Source organism: Melanostigma gelatinosum, assembly GCF_949748355.1.
Source record: "Melanostigma gelatinosum genome assembly, chromosome: 5".
NCBI classification, from domain to species: domain Eukaryota; kingdom Metazoa; phylum Chordata; class Actinopteri; order Perciformes; family Zoarcidae; genus Melanostigma; species Melanostigma gelatinosum.
The window spans coordinates 12,529,004-12,545,237 of NC_136638.1; the positions used below are offsets into that span (position 1 = coordinate 12,529,004).

Consider the following 16,234-nt stretch of genomic DNA (forward strand, 5'->3'; position numbering starts at 1 on the left):
TTCGTGTGGTTGGACGTTAGCAACAGTTATGCCCTAAGCTCCTCACTGGTCTGTGAAAAGCAGCAGTTTGGCGACTACCTGTGTATTGCATCAAGCGTTCGCGATGCATGGTCTGCAATACAGCGTGTACACTCCCGAGGCTAACGGGGGGAGTTGGCAGTGACATGGGGATTGTCCAGTCCACATTGGGGCAAAAGGGAGCGGAATGACAGACAAACTGGCCTGTTTAGTCACATGTTTAGGTATAAGATTAGACATGGTTATGTATAGACAGTCGGTTAGAGGTGGTTAAATTTAAGCTTCTTTAAATCTAAGTCAGGTTTAGTGTAGTTAGGTCAAACTAAGTACATCGGGGAATAACCCCCAACAGTTAGGCTACTCCCCTTCATTCGTCTGTATTACCGCGTGATTATGACGCAAGTTTCACAAACAAGAATGTTCATATTGGTGAATTACATACCTCTGTGCTGCTCAAACATTTTCATACAGAAATGAAAGGGAGACAAATGGCCAACTGTAAGGAAGGCCGTCAACATCAAAGCCGATGTATGCTTGGGAAAATGGTGAGCGGCAACATGGGCTAAAACGTGTCCATTGAGTCACATTAGTTGGATCTCTGGGGCCTCGGGGGACGGATATGAACCTGACGTTCTCTTACACTGCGAGATGAAAACACCATAACAGCCCAGCCACTTTCTCACACAGCACTCATCTGCAGTCTCACGTTACCATCAAACACTTCCTGCCAGGTCTCCACAGTGAGTCTACACAAAAACAAGGAAAGACGCATCAGTATAGTATCACAGCGACTCCCTTCACAGCCTACAGCCTCGCAGGAGTTAGTGTATCATTACAGCACAGTGACATAGGTCTTATTCACTCCTTTATCACCGTTTCACAATGTGTTAGCACCAGTGCAAACGTTTCGCCTGTGGCCTGCAACTCAACGGTAAGTCTCAGTGTTTTCGAGCCCCTTGTGTTATACGCCACCGACTATACTCCTGTTGGGAGCTATAGAGGCAGACAATGAGGCTCCTTATCGAGCCGGACTACTGGGCCTCTGCTCATGCCGGCAGGCTGCAGCACAGAGACTACTATTGGGATAGATAGATATATTTTAGGGGTGTAACGGTTCACAAAATTCACAGTTCGGTACGATACAGTGGAGCCACGGTTCGGTACGGTTCGGTACAGTAGAAAACTATAAATGCCAGAGAAATGGACTTGATTTTAAAATATATTTATTCATTACAACTAACATCATGAAGTTATTCTTTGACTTTGAACAATGATGGAACTATACCTGAGTGACTCATCTTCTGGGGTGTCTTCTTAGCAACACATAAGCATAAAAAACAAAAACTGCTCCTTAATGTTATGTAGTATTGTTACTTACATCTTGCTTACATCTTGTATTGTTACTTACATCTTGCAAAAGAGATTTTTAATCTCAATGAGACTACCTGGTTAAATAAAGGTTGTAAAAAAAAAAAGTTATTAAAATGTTTTTTATTCAAACGTATTCTGTTCGTCATGCATACCGAACCATGAGCCTCGTACCGAACGGTTGAATACTCGTATTGATACACCCCTACATATATACATACCAGCTATACAGTATGCAAACAATCATGACTAAATGATCTCAACTATTTGATGTATTGCTACGAAATACAGACATTCATGGTCCCACCAGAATGAATTGTAATAAATGTGTTGATTACCTGACTTCTCTATGCTATCCATCATTGATTGAAATTGCATTGTGTCCACTACTTTGGTTTATGCCCAAATGCCTATAAAGCAGACTACAGTCATCTTTAGCTGTACTGCTAATTAACAAATGACATGCTAACACGCTAAACTAAGATGGTGATCATAGCAAACATTAAACAAAAACGGCATGTTAGCATTATCATTTTGAGCATGTTGTGTTTAAATCAAAGCACCACTGTACAGCCTCACAGAGCCATTAGTGTAGCTGAAGAGATTTCTTTTTTATGTTTTGTCTCCACCATGTATGTACTGCAGCCCTTCAACTCATTGAGGGAATAACATCTTTCTTTTATAACTGATTGGAATACTAAACATATCCAGTTTAATGTTCATATTTCCATAGAATTGAAGGCATGGTCTTCATTCTTTAGAATTCAAGCCCATGCCTCAAAGTTTAATTTTGTACACAATTCACATGTGAATTTTACACGCTGTGATGATAAAAAATCATCAAGCCAGGTGTGTGGCTCGCATACAACTGAATTAAATTAAACAAATTGATTCAGCAAGGAGCCCTGTTGACCAGCTTTGTCTCAGTGGAATTTAACCAGGTTTTAAATCCCACCAATGATAGTGTAAACAACAGCGTCTCCCTCTTCTCTAGTGGGATTATGCAGACGTGACTGAATGAGACTCTGTGGGATCAGTACTCGACATATTCACAGGCAGGCTCCAGAGACAGAGACTCTTTTTGCTCATTTCAGTCAGAGGCCAAGGACTCCAAAAGAAAAGAAAAAGTGCAGATTTTTGTCACTTTCGATCACAAATGAAATCGAATAAGTCTAGTAAATACTTTGGATCAACAATGTGTGATCTTAGTCTGGGCGCAATTGTTGAAATACATAGAGAGCTACAAGTCATTCACTCCAACCTCGACATAATAAACCAGATCATCTGAAATAAAGACAGTTATCCATCAACATTAAGCACCAACAACAGCCATTCAAATGAGTGTAAAAAGTTACAAAAATAATTGTGATTTTAGAGTGCCAGATTTTGTGCAGCTAAATTATGATTGGATGCTGATAAAATATGGTTACTCAGTACAACAATAACCTGGCATTAAATTACCTCTAACAGACGTAGTCTCATTGTAACTAAAAAAGGAGGCGATACGAAGACCTTTGATCCCATTCTGTTACATCAAAAGTGCTTTGTTCAGTTTGTTCTCAACCTTGGCTCTCAGTGATTAGCTCCCATTGATCCAAATGGCTCTGTGACCCAATAGCATAACATGTGTTTGGAGGCCTGATGTGTGACAAAGTACAATACTGAGCCTAAATTAGGTTTCCCACCAGCAGCCAATTTAACGCTCGGGAATTACTTACAGTACATGTTTTTGAGGGACACGGCCTGGCTCGACCAGGCCAATCTATCATAAAAGCATTATGGGGTTTTTTCTATGGATTGTAATGACCTACACATTGCCTCATACCAGGCCTGCTCAAAGCGACGTTGTGCTAAGCTGGTTTTGTCGTTGACAAACTGGCAAAACTGTACTCACAAATAAAGCAGCTCAGGAGAGCAGTGTCACTACGGAGATTTAGACGGCTGCAAACATTTGGATGAATTTCATTGAGCCCATCTGGCCTGTTTGAAAGTGTTGCTGAGTCTAAGAGAGGCAGTCAGGCGGTATAATAGAGAGCGTGATGGATGGGGTGATGGATGCAGGGGGAGGGGAGAAGATGAGAGTGCAGATTTGGGGGGGGATAGGAGCTCTTTTCCGGCAGAGTTGAATCTCAGGCTTGGCTGCGGCACAGTGCTCTGCCTGTTTTCATACGAAGCACTCGGCTCTGGCTCCTAACCAGCATCGACCAGCGAAATGCTTCTGAACCCCGCATCCCACCCGCACACTCTGTTTCTCTCCCTGACATTTTGGCTCCCCCCTCTCTTCCCCCTCTTCATCTTTCTGACTCTCATTCCCAACTTCCTTCCTTTCACCTTTCACTCGTTCTTATAGATTTTTCTTACCTTCACTCTGTTTTTATTCACCCCCAGTTGGACCCCCCCAAGCCTTCCGGGAGCACAGAGAGGTGTGTGGGTCAGGGCCAGAGTCTCCAGGTTTCTATAGTGATACTTTGTATTCTGATGTCATTAGTATTGACGGTGTGCAGCTAGGCCAAGCTGTCCTGGCACAGGGGCTGTTTACTGTTTACCCCAAACTTAAACCATTCACTGTGAGATGTTTGTGTGTCTGTGCACGTGTGTGTGTGCAAATGCACAGTGTGTGTGTGTGTGTGTGTGACATCAGAATTCAGTCTGTCTAATTGTTATATTTCACATTCAGATAGGGAGGGATAACGATGACTTGGCAACAGGTAGAAAAAAAAAAGTTGTTCATTTGTGATTTGTCTGATGAAAAAGCTCTCGGTGTGAAGTGCCGTGGTGCGGTTCCAGGAGCTGGAATTACACGCTTGGCAAGGTGGAAATGGCGGTTTCATGAAGAAACATCCCCTCTGTGTGCTTGCTCACTGTATGATTACTGAAGCGTGTCTGTAGAGCACAACATGGGCGCCTCCTTAGCACCACTCCCCTCGGAAATGTGCATGTGTTCATCTGCTCGCTCTTGTGCCCACGTGTACGACGTCATACGTCTGCGTGGAATACTCGGATTGCAAGGGCTGCTCCCTCATCTCCACTTCCCATCGATTGCTGCAGGCCGTCATCTGGCAGGTTGTTGCCGGTGTAATTAGTTCTGCTCGGTGTCTTAGGCCAGGGGTGGACAAAATATGGATCCCCATATTGATGCTGTCACATCACATGCAGGGAGAGCACATCTACAATGCTCACTCAGGACACATGCACAGCTTGTTCCCGCATACATGAATAAAAAGCTTCCGCATCCTCCTCTGGTGGTCCTTCATGTGTGATATAATAGCTGAAGATCGTCTTGGGATGCAGACAAAACTGTTGATGCATTGATTGAAATTTGAACTGAGCCTTGTCCTTTCACACACACACACACACACACAGAATGGTTCATTTTTGGGGACATTCCATGAGAGTCCAACCAACAACCAGAAAGCAGATACTATATTACAGCTGATGTTTGTTTATCTCAGATAAATCAGATACGTACAGTTGTAGCCCTTCAAGGTTTTAGAGAGAGAAGGGCAAAGACGTGTCACAAGGGTTCCCAAGCTCTTACTAGTGCATATCCACATTGGCATCTGCCTCAAACGTCCAGTGTTTTTGCAGTTCTATATGTTGCCTTGCCTTTGATTTGATTGATTTATTCCCTGGAGTTTTCCAAATGCGCCTAAAATGCGATTTTAATCTAATCCCAACAAAGTCAGGAACCATGACAGCTTGTGAGTAGTTCTGTAAATTCGACCGGCTGACAACTAGCTCCTGGCCAAGGTTAACGCATGTTTTTCATGCATCATACACAGAACGTTGATCATATTACCCAGGTTCAAACATGTAATATTCCATTTGGCCAGATGGTGGTGCTCTAAGATCATCTCTTTTAAAGCTGAAGGGAGGTTCATGTCAGGACGCTCAATTTCATTTACTCTATGTGTATGTATGCTGTACCATACATACACATAGATACATGAAGGGGATTTACTTTATACTGCACATCTGTATACTTCATAATGTAGATGGTATGAGAATACATTAGATCCCATTAAGACTTTACAATGCATGTTATTTCAGTGTTTCATATGTGCATCATCTCACAGCACGATTAACACATTGATGGATAGATCACGTTTGCCAGTCAGTCTCCTCACACATGTCAGAAATGGCGAGTCCCTGAGGCTACTTTGCAACAGATATCCCTCATGCCAGATCAATACATTGAGCAATAAAAATGAAGCCCTGTTCAAATGAGAAACTGTCTGGGTGAGCCAAGCGACATGTCCCTATTAAAATAAGTTGAATGAATTTATCATCACAGTGGTAGGGTCTGATCCCACCTTAAGCGCTTCTGTGTGTGTGTGTGTGTGTGTGTGTGTTTAGTTGAATAGCGGGGATGGACAGCTTGCCACCCAACAGTCTATCTGTGATCCACGCTGGCAGCTGCTCTGCAAAATGGGATTTTCCTGGAGATTACAGCCTTTAAGTGTGACACGCTTGCATGTGTTTGTCTTTGTTGTTGACGGAGTGCGTGTGAGGACTATTTTAATAAAGCTGTGTGTGCTCGTGTTTAAGTGTGTGTGTCGTGAGCCGAGGTGCCCAGAGAGCATGTTCGGTTGGAACATGACTGAACTCCCTCTGGCACGCTGTACGCAGCAAAAGGGAGTGGACATGTTCAGAAGTGTGGTCAGATCCACACTGCTGCTGTTCTCATTAGCACCATCAACCCTCGTTGAATAGATCTATCTTGTGGATATAGCTAGAGCCTATGGATGGTGAAGAACAAGATGATTTTACTGTTCAATATATACATTTTGTATTGAATTGTATTTGAAAGCCATGGTCATGGTTCATGACCAAAATACCTGCAAATCTAATGACATGTCCATCAGCCTCATCTGTGCTTTGTGTGCTAATTAGTAAATGTTAGCATGCTGACATGATATCCGTAAAAACATCAGCATGTCGTAATTTCATTGTGAGCATGTTGGCGTTAGCGTTTAGCTCCAAGTGCACAAAATCTGCAGTCTCCATGGATTTTATCATTTTAATTCAGTCTAGAGTCATATAATATGTCGCTAATACGAAATATTTAAAGGGAAAATTCATAAAATCCTTAACATTTCCACTGTGCTTTTACAATCATTTCTGACACTGTATACAAATAAAGACAATGTCGTGTCTCACCAAGCATCATGTTTGAATTGATAACGTGACTTCTGGAATTGGTCCACTTCCTGACACTGATAGAAACATTAAATGAGTTTTTGTTTGAGATAAGACAATTAAATTAGTTTTATTTAAATGTAGGGCTTATAGATATGGACTGTAAAAGCTCCTATGGATGCTTACGGGTGCTGTTATCATAAGAGTTTTCCCATTATTTTATTAAATCTTTCTGCAGTCTATGAAGCAGTTAAAACTGAGCTGTGGTATATTATACATTATTAGTAACATTTTTTGGGGTGGATTTTCCCTTTAACCCATTCCTGTTTGCCTCAGCTTCTGCTCTGTGAAGAGCTGTCCGGGGTCCTGAACATAAGCTGTGCACGGATCCCTGGTCACGTATGGGGAGGTGGCTTTGTCGTCGCTCACTAACCTGCTTAACCTACTTTCTTCCTCCCGGTCTTTCGTCTGTCCACAGAGAGGAAAGTGCTGTAGGACAAATACGGCATACTTCACAACACACACAGCGTCCGTCCAAGCTTTCCAAGCAGCACGGACGGTACCACGCTTTGTTGTATTTCAGTATTCTTACCCTTAATGCATCGCTGATCATTTCCCCAATGAAATCCAGCTTCACCACAAACATGAACTCCTCATGTTCGGCCCATTAACCCAACTGGTAGAAAACGTGTCGGGACGCGCTTGAACCTTCATTGAGATGAATATGACCAAAATAATGACATTTTAAGATCTTAATTGTCCAATTATGTTGACAGCTGTTGTGCTGCATTGCAATGCCAGTTCAATTGCAGTTTCCTAGCAACCAGAGAGGTACAATGCAATGCTTTCCTGTTAAGTGGCATCATTTCCTCTCAGCGAGACGAGTCTGTATATTCACAAAACAAATCTAAATCCGCCACGTGTGCATGCTGCTCCACCTTTTATGCTAATGTTTCCGACGCTTTACTGCTAACACTGTAATACAGCAGCAACAATCGCAAGTGTGTGTGTTTCGTGATAGGGCGCCCGCTTATATAGACATCCATATGTGTGGTGTGTATACCCTCGAGGTGTGTCAGTGCCTAATAAAATAGCCGTGTTTCTGCAAACAAAATCATTTCAGTTGATTAATGTTCATCCAAGCTGCTCTGTCCTGAGCTAATCATTGTACATGCATTCTTTTCAATTAATTAATTATCAAGGGAGGTAGAGAGAGGGGGAAGGCTGGGGGAGGGGAGTCAGGGGGAAACAGAAAATCCAATCCTGCTGGTCTGACGTCTCTGAGCAATGGAGCATTAGTCTCATCCTGATGTAATTGGAATGACAATAAGAGTAAAGCCCGCTGATTTCGGGACAGCCTCTAGGCTTGATTTAATGCCCCCTTCCAAAACTATACAGCCATCTTTTTTATCTTTCTCTCCTTACCCTCTCGCAGGCCCCTCCGCTCTCTTCTGTGTTCCTCCCCCACCCTGGCGCTCCGCATTCACCAGCTACTGCCATGCATCTCCATCTGTACTCTATTAACAGAACAGTAGCTGCATTTTACTATATCTCAAGCCAGAAGGTCATAAACTCTCACAGAGGGCGTATTTCTTCAGCATTTTACTTACTCCGGATGGCATTCACACACTTGAATGGATGTGTTTTACTCTCACAGAGGTTATGTTTTATTACTGAATTAATATCTCCAGAGAGGAGAGTGCAAAAGAAAGGGCAGACTAAGCAGGTGTATCCAGGCCAGGGTGCTGCATCCCGGGGTTTGCTGCTGCTCAGTCCCCCTGACAGATGGACGGCCAGGGCAATCCTATTACCCCCATGTGTTTAGCTCCTCTTCATGCCAGGGTGGGTTGCATGGCTAATGGAAGGCGATGAATGTTTGAAGTGAGCATCTCATTCTGCTGACTGATCCCAGTTTTTTTAAATAACTGAGGAGATCTGAAAGCTGTGGACAGGCAGTGAAAATTACAACCATGATGACTTTTGTAGCTCAGCTAGCTTGTCTCACTGAGGGGTGTCATATTAAGTCAGCTCAGCCACTAAATGGGCTTTGCTGTTGATATTTCACATGGGGATTTCATCCATCCTTGTCCAGCAAAGACGAAGAAAGTGACTTTTTAAAAGTCCCATCACGAGCTTCAACAATCTGGACTCAAATTGAGTTGAAATACCTTTCTCATAAAACGTATTATATCACAGCACAGTATCACACAACTCACATGCCGTATTATGGCATTTATGAGTACCCTGACCTGTCCTGAAGACAGTAATATATTGCCAGACTGAGACATTTAGTGACTGTACAATAAACCTGGAAATAAAGGGAGCTAAAGACAGCTTTCGATTGAATCTGAAGACAAATAGCGGGAGTGACAGTATTTATGACAGTATGGATTATTTAGCCATGCAAGCAGCTCTATGAATGGCAATATTGGTTGGTTCGTCGATCCACCACTTTTGAATGGATTGGCATGAGATTGTGCACAAACATTCTTGGTCCCCAGAGGATACTGACTTGTTCAAAGTTTATGACCAAATACCTACTAATGTACTCTGTTGTTTAGTGCTGATAATATAAGATAACATCCCACATACCCCTAGTCCTACCCATAGACACTGTCAAACATGCTACAGAAGACGTACCACATATGTTTATGGTCTATTTTTGTCTGGAAAACAATTGAAAATCAAACGTTCATTCAAATCATTACGAAACATTACAAAACATATCTTTTTGGGCTAATTTAGTAGCATCTCTCGCGTTCAATGGTATCTGATACAATATCAGGGACTGATTTGCGTAAGAAATGTGATTATTTAACAGTTTAACTGTTCCATTAGTTATACCATATGCATCTCAAAATATGATTAAGTATATGGCTCTTAAATAGATATTGTATTGATTTGTCTTTATCTCATATTTGTTGGATTAACTGGGGGAAAATAATCAATATTCTAACCTATTTAAACCGGACATTTTCCCGCGGTCGATACAGCCAATGACTGCAATCTCGAACTATAATGGAAATGCAGTGAAGGTGGAGTACAACATGTGCTGTGTGGTCAAATATCTATACCCACGTGTACATGTGTGTACATGTGTATGCTGCTTGGTATGCAGACAGCGTCTTTGCTGCCTGTAGCCCCACAACGGCATCCCCAGGTCAAGCAATTACCACACATCAAGCAAAGCAATTGGGCATGACTAAAATATCATTGCCATGTGATCGTGTCCCTATATGTTTGGGCTGCTAGAGACTAATTTAACCCACTTTGTCCATACGATCGAGGAGAATTGAGGACACGCTCTCCAATTCCGGTGGCCCCCCCGAGCATTTACTGCAAGCCCGACACGCAGCAGCTGCTGTAGACGCACCGTGACTGGTCTCCTACCCAGCGGAGTGGGAGACGGGGTGTAATGAGCAAGAGAAGTGAGGTAGCAGAGGAGTACAAGTGGCAGGAGGAAGAGGAAGGGAGCATTAAATGAGCCATGGGGTGCAGAAACTTGAGGCATTTCGAGTGCGGGATCTCAGACTATGCCTCGTATCGACTCACTTGCAAGGTCACGTGGATCGATTTGAGAGTGTTTTCCGATCACGGTTGTTTCTCCGAGATGCTTTCCATAGGTGTATGAGCCAGGGGGGTCACATTTGGACTTGGCAGGAAAGGGGGTGGGGGGGGGAGAGAAGTGGAAGGGGTTCAGGAGAGAGGAGATTGGCATATATGCACAGGGAATGGGACAGAGGCAGGGAGGGAGACGGCGATTGATCCCGGGCTCTAGCTCCGAGCAGCATTTGCCACTTATTCCCTCATTATACAGTCAAATATCTCGGTGCCTTTAGCTGCCACCCCGGCCCTTCATCTGTCTGTCTCTCCGCCTCATATTTCCCCCCACGCCTCCCGACAAAATCTGACGAACCTGAGCCTCTCATCCATGCTGCTTCATTACTAAATCCATTGTTTTCACTGATTTCATTTCAATTTCATCCGGTCTTGCTGCTCAGCTGTAACTTAGTCTTTTGCGGAAGAGGAACGCTCTGTGCTTCTTTTGTCCTTGTAAAGCCTGTTTAAATATTGATAGAGATGTGAAGCACCGCTGACCACTCGGTCAGATCTGAGAGGGTCAAGGATGGCAGAGTTTCTCTGCAGATTTCATTAAGGGGGCAGAGGACTGTAAATATGGAAGCATGTGAATCACAGGCCCTCGCAGACGCTCGAGCAACCTTCATTATCCCACTGCATGGATACCGCCCTGTAATGTATTCCGATGAAGATGGAGGTTGGAGGGCGATGGGGTGTAAAATAGCATGTGTAGGAAGGCCCTGTTTTTCAGCTACGAGCAGCCTGCCGCCCTCACAGCCAGATACCCATTAGTACAGGAGCAGAGGATTGGATGTGCAAATGGTCCCATGGATTAGAGAGCTAATGCATTTAGGAGCGGGGACTTCACAATCTCTTAATTGCCGCTGCTGTGTGTGTGTGTGTGTGTGTGTCTGTGTGTGTATGTGTGTGTGTGTCTGTGTGTGTTGAGCCTCGTGCAGGGGAGATACCCTGTCCCTTTGTGGACCCTGAGAGATTTAGGGTAAAGTGAGTAGATAAGGGCAGGGATGCACTGCGCGCACAGCCACACAGATGCAACGCACGCACACACACACACACACACACACACACACACACTCATCAAAGCTTACGGCTTGACCAGAAGAAGGCTTGTTGTGTGTGCTGTTAATAAAACTCAGCATGGAAATGAGATCTTTCCAGTAAGAGGCGTAGACGGCGGCCCTGCTGATCTAATTAATCAGCGTCTGGGATTTCTCATTTTCTTCTGCCCTCGTTTCTGTCCCTCGTTGTTGCTCACCAGGCTTCTCCCTTACACAACTCATCCTCTTCGCCTCTCTCCTTTGTGTCCCTCTCTGCCCGGATTTATCTGAATCCGAACTTCACGCCCCAATCTCAAGCGTTGGGGCAGAAATGTGCCACATGCGCTTCCTAAAACACATCTTATAAAGCCTCTGATGTCCTCTCTCTACCCGTTAGCGGCTGCTCTTTGGGAGGCATATGTAGAAAGTATAGGCCCAGTGCTCAATCTGCTGGCTGCGAGGATGTATGGATGCCTCTGCAGCAGGATGGAGGGATGGTGATGCAGGATCTACCGGGCTTAAGAGGCAACCTGCTACCAGACCAGAAGGAAGCTGTCGGCTTTACAAGCACCAAACCTTTCATGGTAATCAAGCTGTGAGCGAGCAGAACATGAACTCTTCCTCCGTGTCTGTGGTTCGAGAGTGTCACATTTGCTGCTTGTGCTTTTTTAAAGAGCCAGCCGCCAGGCAGCATGGGAGGGGCCCTCAATCGCTGAAGCACAGCAGCAGAAGCAGCACAGTGGGTAACTACAGTACAGCTCTCTGCTCTGCGCACTGTGAGTCAGCTGAGCTGCCGGGATCACAACCGCCGATGAATGAATGACTGGTGAAGAGAGAGAGAGGAGACCCTGCAGTGTTTGGACACTGGAGAAGGCTAACAGTGCTACACTCTGGGGACGATGTGCGGAGCTGAGAGGCTGACATGGAAATAGTGAAGTGATCGGAGCAAGCTTGTTGACGCATAATCCCGCCCGCCCCGCTGGCGCTGGGAGGGGGCAAATCTACCCTTCCTAAACTCAAATCCTCCACAAGAGATTTACGAAGTGCGCTGCTGCTGCGGGTTCAGCCACCATCAGGACATTTCTTTTTTTCTCTTTGACCAGTTGTGTAGTGAAAATCAGCATAGTTTTAATATTTTGGGGAGATGGATATGTCTCTGAAGCAGGGGACCTAATGCGCTATCGTTATTAGAGTATTAAATCCACTGCTGGAATCGGCACTGTCACTGCGCTGCGGACGGTGGGCGGTTGGATGCGCCCTGAGTTGTGCACAGGACCTGCCCGTACATCATCATCATCATCATCATCACCACCATCACAGGTATTTGATCGTGACTGTGTTGATTACACCGGAGATCTGGAGCCATGACAGGCCCTCCGCTGGTCCGACAGCCCGCGTGCTGACGGTACCGGGCAGGATGGGATCAGGTCTGCCGCTTTCAGGATCCCGAACGAGCCGATTTATCAATGGAGGAGGAGAGTGACACCCGGAAAATCAACAACAGCTTCCTTCGCGACCACAACTATGCAACCGAAGGTATTTAAACAGATGATGTTGGGAGTTGGGACTCATTTTAAGCTCTTTTACCGCCACATAAAATAACCCGAGGCTGCAGCTAAGGAAGCCAATATCACCGCAAAAATGAGTCACTGCAAAGGAAGATTAAAGGAATCAGAAGAAAATTGGGCAAATATCACGTAGGCCTATATAAATGGTTTGGGTGATAAAATAAATACATTATATTCGGCGTTATAGCGACGCTGTTTGGCCCATAATGTGCGTAAATGCGCATTTAATCATCTCAGATACAATGTAATCTGCTATCGGGGTATTAAAGGAATATTCCGGTCATGGGTCATCAACATGGAGCTTGTAACATAGCGTGTGGTGTCAATAGCAGGAGATGATGGCTTCTCGTCACGCCTGCTATTTTGGGATGACCATCCTGACCGAGGGGAATCAGGGCTTTAATCTGTGTGGACTATGAGCAGCAATGGAATAAAGCCTCCTGTACTTCGGCATCTGCGGGCTATGTAGTATGTGATCAGTTCAAAATGATGCAATATTGATGAAAGAAACGTGTTTTCCTCAATCTGTGTTCACTTGTTGAAATAATTAGACAGAGAAGGTGCCCTAATTTCAAGAAGCAGTACAGTAAAGTCTCTCTCTCTCTCTCTCTCTCTCTCTCTCTCTCTCTCTCTCTCTCTCTCTCTCTCTCTCTCACACACACGTTTTGCTTTTTTTCTGCACCACCACACCTCTAAACTGTACGTGTGTATTTCCTCTTCATTGACCACACATCAGCCCCTTGATGAGCCTGTTAACTAATTGATGCAAAATAGTTCCCTTATGTCAGTTCCACCAATCAGCTCCACCTCTGCCCCACAAGCTGCTTAGATCACTGGTCAACATAAAACCAATATGTACCAACATAACACTGTCATAAATCTATTTTATTTGGGTCCCCATTCACTGATTAAAATAACTTTATTTAATTATGCAGATTGGTTCTATATGTTAACTGATGTGCTGATTAGAAATGCTGGTAATAAATTCAACTGAGTGAAAAACGGACTTGCTTTACACAGGCCAGACATACATGTGGTACATTGCCTCTAAATGACACACCAATACTTATTTTGCCAGATTAATACAAGATTTCAATCAACTTCTGTCGTACATGTTGATGTCTATATTTTCTTTCCATTTAGTGGTCTTTATTGATCAGTCTAAAGCACAGTTTTAATCATTTTTAATAATAGTCTATGCAGCACTGGGGCAGCCATCTATGCTTTCATTTCAGCACCCAACCATAAGGTTTGAAAATCAGGTTACTGATGCCAATGCAGGCCAGAGGAGAGACAAAGTCAAAGCTCAGAAGACAGCGAGTCTCATTCTCACATCCTGCTGCTTTCCTCAGTGTTTTTCCCCTCTTAAATTAAATATGGGAGAGCATCATCATTTGCTCCGCTCCTGCTCTTACATATGATTCCCTGTCAATGCTAAACACACTGTCACCGGTTCAGAGCGAGAAGAAGTGAAGTGTGTGGGGGGGGGGGGGGGGGGTTTGGGTGTGATGGATAGCTTTGTTTGATGTGGGCGCTGAGATGAAAAACAGGAGGGGATCTTCCTCTTACAGCTTCTTCCTGTTTCACTCTTCCATTCATGTGAGCAGGAGGAAGTGGCTGAGAGTTGCCCAGGGTGTAAAATGTGTCCCCTAAAAGCAGAGGACTGTCTGGTCTGCGACCCATCTGTGCTTTTCAAACAAGGAACGTCTACTTTTGTTATTCTTTATTGCTGTAATTTATGACTGATCGTCACACCTCATATACCATCAATGAGTGTGTGTGTGTGTGTGTGTGTGTGTGTGTGCCCATTCACACGCTCGCATCCCTGTCTCCTAAAGTGAAGTCAGTCTGAAGCCAAAGATCATACATCCCAGTGTCTGGGTCCTCATAAATTCATCAAAGTGCACATGCTCCGTCAGGCCCGGTCCGTTCAGACCACACACAAACACACAGTCTCACATACATACACAGGTCCCAGTGGCGCGGGCTGGTATGGGATTTCCCTCAGGCCGTGCTTGCCCACAGCAGCAGGACACTTTAATGTTGTCACATTTTAATGATGTCACTCGCGCTGACCTTTGGTTTGCACCAATCCCACGCCTCAGTGGGTCTGTGGGCGGCTACATTGAGTTGATGTGTACGTGCGCACACTGTGAGGAAAGCTGTGCTGGTCCTCCATAGTTGGAAATAATTTTTTAAAAAGTCTTCTCAACCTTAATGCAAACATTTCCAGATTCATCATTGTTGTCTAGATGAACAAAAATGGCATTACAGTCTGATTTGCATTCGCCAGCAGCCTGCAGATGACACTTTGCTAATGGTGATAAAATGAATGGTGTGTGTCTCACTGCAGCTGTGTATATCAGTGTGTGTTAAGTCAATGGACTGTTACGCTGCTACAACATGCGTTTCAGCTCATTTTCATAATCTGCACCTTGGATGTTCCTTTAATGGATGGAATTGTCACATAGCACAACACCACTTGGGGTGTAGAAATGTAAATAGCTTCCTCGCTGTGAGGCAGCGCCCTAACCTAATGTCCGCTTTGGTATTGATTTCTGGTCCTTTACAATTTAGCTACCGGAACAATGACCTAAAGATCTATTGGTCGGACATGTAATCCCTTCCACCTCCTCTCCCCCTTCCCCCTCGTTTCTCTCATTTTCCCTGACTGCTTATGTGTCTGATGCGAGTACAAGCTTGTGTGTGATGTGACCCCTCTAGACCCGCCGAATACTGATGCAGTGCCGCAACATAGAGCTCACAGCCTTTACTGCAGCTGCTGATGAGCGCAGAGCACCGCCTACGGTTGCCTGTGCCAAGGCAAACGGCCTGGGGCCACACTTTAGGACCCCGGCATGAAAAGATTTAGCCCAGCATACCCCCAGGTCCCATCCATTATTCACTGCGAAACACTCAAAACGCCCGAACCCCGCCTCGGCACATAGCGCACGGAAGATAATGTCCTTGTGTGTGTATGGGGGGTTTGTATGGGGGTAGGGGGGGGGGGGGGGGGGCGGGCGGGTGCTTAATGGCAAGCTGTGAAGTTGGGGCGAGTCACACTCCTTATTCAGCAGCTGCTTTCATCCCGCTGATTAGCTTCTTATTAAGTCTGCAGCTCGATGAAAATTTTATGAGAATTTATCAAAGAATACCCGCGGTGTTGCTACTGTAGGACCATCACAAAAACGATCCTATTTCTCAACTATGATAGATGTACTGTACGCGAGTCATTCGGCGCAGTGCTAGCCTGGAGGGTAAAGCACTGTTTGACCTTTCTGGACTTCATAATGGGATACATTTGTATGTTTTGATCGCTAATTCCTGTGTCCTGTCGAGGAAGCAGCGTCACTCGGACCCTTTGGTGATGAGGTCACTGCAGATACATGATTTCAGTCTGTTCAGCAGCCATCTAATGTTTGATTCCCTCCAGCCTTGGCAACAGGAAGATGAAAGGGATCCACCAAAGCAACGCAGATGGATAGAGAGGGAAGAGACAGTTTT

The 16,234-nt window shown here is 44.7% G+C and overlaps 1 protein-coding gene across 2 annotated transcripts in view; it reads left to right on the top strand.

The window, feature by feature from the left end:
- The window catches only part of ppp2r2ba (protein phosphatase 2, regulatory subunit B, beta a), a 46,801-nt gene that overhangs the window by 16,984 nt on the left and 13,583 nt on the right, over window positions 1–16,234 (top strand). The window contains exon 1 of one of the 2 annotated variants that reach the window (XM_079268402.1): window positions 12,507–12,698. The exons of the other annotated variant lie outside the window; for it this stretch is intronic. Coding sequence (XP_079124528.1) covers window positions 12,629–12,698 — 70 coding nt within the window. The 5' untranslated portion in view covers window positions 12,507–12,628. Of the gene's footprint in view, window positions 1–12,506; window positions 12,699–16,234 lie in introns of those variants that run through there. 2 annotated transcript variants of the gene reach the window in all.